General features: G+C 35.5%; 1 protein-coding gene and 1 long non-coding RNA gene across 2 annotated transcripts; both read left to right on the top strand.

Annotated features, from left to right (window-relative positions):
- Positions 1-1,352: 1,352 nt before the first annotated feature.
- On the top strand, positions 1,353-2,763 carry LOC126926895 (uncharacterized). Its single transcript, XR_007714998.1, has 3 exons — positions 1,353-2,102; positions 2,311-2,484; positions 2,573-2,763. It is a non-coding gene; the product is annotated as an uncharacterized LOC126926895 (long non-coding RNA).
- An 89-nt stretch (positions 2,764-2,852) lies between these two features.
- On the top strand, positions 2,853-6,922 carry LOC126926815 (uncharacterized). The gene is made up of 3 exons (XM_050743203.1): positions 2,853-2,908; positions 5,035-5,201; positions 6,114-6,922. The coding sequence occupies exons 1-3, from the start codon at positions 2,890-2,892 to the stop codon at positions 6,381-6,383; spliced, it is 456 nt and encodes a 151-aa protein (XP_050599160.1). The 5' UTR covers positions 2,853-2,889; the 3' UTR covers positions 6,384-6,922.
- The last annotated feature ends 455 nt before the right edge of the window (positions 6,923-7,377 follow it).

Genomic DNA, 7,377 nt, shown 5'->3' with positions numbered 1-7,377 from the left:
ATACACTGATGTAATGGGATGGTTTCGTTGTGATAAAGACGATAATAACGACGATTTTATACAAATGGAAACAGCCAGCTAAAACGATAATGGAGAGGCACTTTCCCATGCCGAAGCACCCATGCCATTCGAAAAAGGGGCTTCGATCGTATAAAATTCACCGCGCAAAAGCTCCCAGGTACAGAGAAAATGTAATTTTACGCAGTTATTTCTACCGAAAGAATCGTGTGACGTGGTGCTTAAAAAGATATGGAATGTATAAATATTCAAAAAATCAATTTTATAAAATTAAATCTATCGATCCATTAATAGGATTAAAAGAAAGGAATACATCCGAAATGTACACAAAATTGAAGGAAAGGAAGATTTGTATAAAAATTGTAATAATACGATGCAGCAATTTCACGATACCATTTAATTAAAGTGGGTGTATATTTTTTTGAGAGCATCCTCTGTACATCAGAAATATATTACGAAATAGAAATATGTTATTACTGGTTTTCCGATGAGAATCCGAAGTGTATCAAACATTTAATCGGCGTAGATATTTATCGACGCAACAGTTGCAATTTCACAGATACAAATATCTTGCGAGTTCTCTCATCGTCGTAATTTGTATCTCCTTTTTATACATCGTCTGTCTGAATATTCTTTCTAATATTCTAATTGGACTGTAGATTTTGATGCAAATTCATATTTTTGAGAATATGATTGAAAAAAAAAAAGAGAAGTAAAGAGTATTTTGTATATTTTATATTTTCTTTCGTATCACGTGCATTTTGTACAATTTTATTGAAATTGGATTACAAGAGCCAAGCAAATCGAACATCAAACGGACTACGCGTCGTGTGTTACTTTATAGGAAAATCACGACAATGTCTGTAACATTCGTAGTATTTTACGATCCTATCTACGATAGCAATTAAAAGTTCATCAAACAGATGATTACATCACGTACAAGCCATTTGAAAGTCAAATTGTTCCATTTTCCGAAAATTTATTCTTTCTAACTTTTTAAGGGTATTGTACATCGTGGCTTATTAACATACTAAATAATAATTGACTGTTCGAATAGTTTGATGATTTTTGGAAAGTACGTGTCCCTGGTAAATATAACTTCTATGCACACTTCCAAATCCGTTTGAAATTTCACCGATACGATCAAGTTAGGCGTGTCTCGCTACAGTGCTGCAATGATCATTTCGAAATGCTTCGTATATCATATACGCAAAAAGTTTCCAGCAACGTTGAAACAGCTTCGCGAGCCACGTGTAATTTATTTATAAAAGATTTTTGCAACTGTCGAGACATCTTGGTATCTGTTAATAATCATTGAGATATCATTGCAATCAAGTAATTGCACTGTATCATACGCGATAACGAAGTTACTCGATTATTCGAATGGTATGTACTGGGATTAGTTTCGATGGATGTTTGAATGATGACGGAATATTTGGCCAGCATAAGGACTGATCCCTTCCATATCGATCGCGTTTATCGATATTTGATAAAGAGGTCGTTTGCAAATTACATTTACCGTCTACTGTTGCTCACGAAATTATTCCAACTCTGATACGTGCTTCTTTATAAATATATCGCGTGTGTACGTGTATGTTACATATTATATTACATATCGCATATTACATATTATATTGTATTTTAAGTAACAAGATATTTAGTGCGAGTGTATATTTCGCAGAGATTCCAAAAGTGATTAAACAGTCAATTATCCATCACATCGATGCATCTCAATGTTCAATGGGACAGTATTTCGCGTCTATAACATGTTGAAGATAGCTCTTTATGGTGTATCTCGTGGAGGAAATTAATTTCACGAAATTAATTAAACAGTCAATTATCTGTTGTACCGATACGTCTTGATATTCAATGGAATAATTTTTGATATTTATTGTACGCTCAAAATACCTATCTATACTATGTACTATTTTTCCCCCCAAATATTCGCCACAACTATTTTCTGCCTTTTACATTTGCACTTTCAGGATGATTTCAAATTCTACCAATGTGATCTGGATAGTCGTGTTTCGTTACAAAACGAACAAAATCCCGAAGTCTCGTGTAACGGGCTATAGGAGGCGTTGGTGCGTTCTTTAAAACAGAATAACTTTTCAAAAATTGAGTCAAACAATTTGTTTCTTTCCTTTTTTCTTTTTTTTTTTTTTTTTTTTTTACGAGTTAGAAGAATTGGAAAGATTAACAATAGGTGACGTGTAAAGAAATGTTGAAAGAAGTACAATTAGTCGGAATAGCGAAGAAGAAAGTAAAGGTAGCTTTTTACAACTTTTCTAGCTGGACCTGTAACGAAGATTTAAATAACACATTTCGAAGATTTCCTCTAACTCGTCGAGCAAAATTCAAATGGTTCGGTCCACAGTTGCAGACGAGTTATTTCGTTCGAATGAACGTACGAAACGAAAGATATTTTTACGGCGAGTGTCGGACTATTTTAGCTTTCGAGGCATTGTAAGTTGAATTTTAGTTGCGGTGTCGACAAATCATTGATTCAGTGACAGTGAATTTTCTTTTTTCTGTGTGTGATGCGAATGCGCAGAAACTTTGACGTCAAACGTTCCCGCTGAACGAACAGGACCTTCCGGCTGCCATGGATATTGATTTTCCTTGGGCTTCAAGGTTTCTGGAGCAGCTGTACCCATCCAGCGCAGACTCCGGCTATTCTCAATATGGCTGCCTATTGTACCCAAATCCGCTCGTTTTGCGTCGCAACGCGCTCGCCGCCATACACCAGCATGCGATCAATGCGCCAATGACATCAGCCGAATTTATTTTCGAATGTGACGCGCTAGACGTTATCAACATGGCCGATACATGTACCCTGTCACGTACTTCCTGATCGTCGTGTCTATCTCCATGGTCGTAAGCATCAATGGTAAGCCTCGCATTTCACTCGCTTTGTCGGGCTGCTTAAACCTTCGCCTCTTTAATTCGACGCGTTTCTCACACGTTTCGCCACGAATCAAATTACATTTTTCTGAAATTAAAAATTCGCCGATACGCGTTGTCCATCTTCGGTATTTGCGAGAGAAGAAAACGATTCTTGCGCCTTATTCGTCACGCCGATTTTCACGTCGATACGATCGGAATACCAAAGTTGATCGACTCGACAATGTATTGACCAGTTAGCCGTTGCGACTAATGCGACTAAAATGCGTTAGAAAGGACAGAACAACTACTTTGTTCACGCTGTATTATAGTTTTTTCATAATAATTATTTATATCTCTTCATTTGTTCGTTTTACCTGGTCCTGGCTTCCAAATGGTCGAAACGTCTTCAAATTTACGAATATATTTTAGTTTTCGCTGAAATTGCAGTTTAAACAGCAAAAACTGCTTTTTACGCGTGACGAGTATACTCGTCAAGAGTAGGTAACTGGTTAAGACGGAAGATAATTTGCCAGGATAGACAATGGCGGTATTTCGTCTTTGAGAATTTTTAATTTGAGGAATTTTTCTTTCAACAAAGAGCGTTTCTGTAATGGAAAATGGAAGTTTCTGTTTCTTCCCATTTTTCTCTTTCTTTCTCGAGGTTCCTTTCAGTTACATGGCCCTATTTGTTTTACGAGCAAGTTGCGTTTTAGGAGCGTGTTTCGTTGAGGGAGTTTTCACTAGATGTCTGAAGGAACGATGTTTCGTCTATTTATAGCGAAGATCTTCCTCTACATATAAACTGCATATAGAGGAAAGTGCACCTGTTGAAGCCTTCACTCGTAGGTGTTAGCCATTTGTGTTACGAATCGTGTAAACAACGATCATCGTACACGGTGCATTTAATTGACTTTTCTTCCGTGATAAGCTTTGCGATGAATTCTCATTTCGAGGCTACCTTTTTCATTTACCGTCTTGCCTATGTTTCCTATGTATAAAATAAATAATTCATACTGAATACATCTATTTCTATTTTCTCTTTTTCTTTAGATAAGAAGAATATTACAATCAACTTTCACAGAGAATTTTTAACATTAGACCGTCCCAAAAGTGTCTTTTATCTTATAAGGAAATAATAGACGCACAACATTTTTTGTTTTAAATTATTTTATTGAATTACGTTTAATCCATCTTATTCTATTGGAACCAGATGTGAAATAAAACAGTATAATTTTTAACTTCATGAAATATACATAGAATATTTCGTGGATATCGAATCTGCAGTCTTGCGTAGATCCAATTGTCGTGTAGATGCAAACGTAGTCGTATACCGTCTGTTTAGTCTTCGGAGATGATCGAATCTGTTAAGAAGCTGAAACTCTAGAGGATTGGTACGATTGATCAAACTTGCGTGGAAGCGTTTTTCCGAACTTGGAAATATCTTTCATAACTGTAGGTATTTTTAAGTACCCGTGTATGATTTCGTTGATTACCTGCCAATGGATAAGGAATACGTTTGCTGCTCTCGGAATACGTTTAATTGAAATAAATCGAAATAAATTTTTCGTAATTTCCGGATACGTTTACGATATTTTGCTTGCCAAGTCTTACCGTCGGACGTATCGCAAGAACAGCAGGAAAATTTGGCGAAATATCGTTAGAGACGCTATTCGACGGAAAAGCTAAACATCCGAAGAATTCCGTTCTAAATAAGAAACCTAAACCGATGTTTCACCTTATTAGACGATTTCCTCGATGATATCCCTTTCCGCAATCTTCCTAGCAATCTTGTCAACGAACGCGACGAAATTTCATCTTACGCATATCGCCGATGTGTCTGTAAATGTCAAGACTAATATCTATTTATTTGTACAAAAATGTACAAAAATCTGACGTTAATGAAAGCACGACACATTTGTTTGAAAAATGAAAGAAAGGAAGAAGTAGAAGGAAGTAATTTCTAAGAAATAAAAGAGAGAAAGATGCGAAGCATTAAAAAGTAGACAACGATTTGCCCAACGTCTTACGTCCGATTCCTACGTCGATTTTAATAATCTTTAGAAATCTAGGATAAATCACGATTTCTATTAATTAATACGTATTTGTCGGTTGATTGTGTCCGATGATCAGGCCAACTGTTAACTACGGAACATCGAACTCACGCAGCGTCGGAACGAGCAAACGATTTATGGTGTCATCAGTGTGATACAATGGAAGATGGAGAGAGATGCGCCAATCTGACCGGAAACTTCACCACTTTCGGGCACAAGTGCACTGGTGATAAAAGGACCTGTATGGTAATGACAAATGATAACAGCGATTCAAACGCTTGTTGATTATACACAGGTCACGCACGTGTTTCAGCAGATGTTTGATATTTTGCTTTGATCGCGTGCTTTTAAAGCAAACAGAATATAGCAAACAGCTAGCTAAAAGCGATATTAGTTATCGTCAACACGAGAGCGAGAGAAGGCTGTTCAAGATAGAGCCACAGTTTCATTTCGTTCATAACGCGATCTTAGTGTTTGGAAATGTTCAATATAGTCGATCAATTCAGTTTCATAATAATTACGTACTTTATTGAAATTGAATCCGCTTTATAGGAACATATGTACATGGTGTACACATTTGAGGGAATATGCAAATGCAATTTTTTATTTGTTCTTCTTATTTATTGGTAATCAACAATGATATTGAATATGATATAATTGTACAGTTTGCACATACACGGCAAAAATTTTACGAAATCCGTAATCGATATTAACCGACCGAATTAACCATGAACGAGCCGTATTCTCTGGAAATGATGCGAGATATTCTGGAAAATTGATATTCCCTTGACTAAAAATATGTTACGTTCACACTCACTCGTGTTCGTTACAAGTTCCAATGTGAAATGTCATACAGAGTGAAACAAGGAATTGTTGCAAATATTAATTTAATTTTAGTATCAAGAATCATTCTACGTACATGTAGAATTCTTTCTCATCTTTTCTTTTCAGTCTTCTTTTTTCTCTTTTCGCTCGATACTATCAAGTTCGTGGTTTAATGCCGCCCAAAATGAGCTCGTACTCGGACAAAATTAAAAGAAATACTATATTTTAGCGTACGAGTGTCTCTTGCGATCCGCTAGGACATGTCATATAACGAACATCGTGAAAGTTTAAAATCTGCAAATATTCCTTTCACGTTTGCTTCTTTCTCTTCAGGTAAAGCGATTTTCTTATACTACCAGCACCGAAGATTCAACGTCTAGTCCACAAACTTGGTCGGTGGAGAGAAAGTGTACTAACAAATGCGACTCCGGATGTATAGTGGTCGGTGAACGAACAAAACTCTCCGCTTGCACCACTTGCTGCGAGAAATCGTTTTGCAATATCGGTACCGGTGCTGCGAACGATCTGACGATAAGAGGGATCGATCTGTTTCTAGCTTTAGTATTACAAATTACATTAACAATTATCATGTATCCGTCCTGACATTGCAGACGAAGTAACACACGATCGTGAATCATTTTAGTCGCCGATGAGAATAATTGGTTCTATTAACGCGTTTATACGTACATTGTAACATACACTGTAATATTACACAACAACACGATACATAAGATTTATCGCATTACCAATGAAAATGCTGTTTTCATTTTATAAATGTGTACATGGAGTTTCATTCCTTATGTGTTTCATAATAATATTACGATGAATATTGATTAATAAGTCAATAAAATTACGACGATATCGATAATACGAAGCTCAGAAATAAGGAAATAATAATGATGTTCTCGTTCTAATGATGTCGATAAATCAAAGAACAATTGATAATGTAAAAAGGGGATGTTCTTAAGAATACGATGCTCATAATTATAATAATTACAAATACAATCAAATCTACGAGAATGAGATTTAAAACACTGCTAAGTTATTACTCGATCGTTCAACGAACCAATGTAATTTAAATTGTAAATTTTAGAAAAATTGTTATAGCAATACACTACCAATAAATTGTATAAAGTAACAAACTTTTCTAAAAAAAAAAAAAACTCATTAAAACTCTCGATATAATAATAAATACTTTTTATCGATTTCCATTTTTCCATTATCCTCTACTTAATTCCCAAGGATGTCAATGAGAAACATATTAGGTTGTTCCAAAAGTCTCTGTCTGTTTTATAAGAAAATAATAGATGCACAACATTTTTTCTTTTATATTATTTTATTGAATTTTGTATGATCCGTTTTCTACTAATAGAACAAAATGGATCATAATGTAAAACAAAAAATGATGTGCATCTGTCACTTCCTTATAAAACGAAAGAAACTTTTGAGAAAACCCAATAGAATGGGAATTTTCTCGTGGACACATAACATTAGAAAATTGTACACAACATTGTCGCCAAGGCCGCCACATCTCTATCTCCATCATCGGTCCATCGGATTTGAAGTATGCCGGTCGTGACAAGAGCAACGTTCAAGA

This window comes from Bombus affinis, unplaced genomic scaffold, assembly GCF_024516045.1.
Source record: "Bombus affinis isolate iyBomAffi1 unplaced genomic scaffold, iyBomAffi1.2 ctg00000059.1, whole genome shotgun sequence".
In the NCBI taxonomy this organism is placed as follows: Eukaryota; Metazoa; Arthropoda; class Insecta; order Hymenoptera; family Apidae; genus Bombus; species Bombus affinis.
This window is presented reverse-complemented; position numbering and strand designations above follow the sequence as displayed.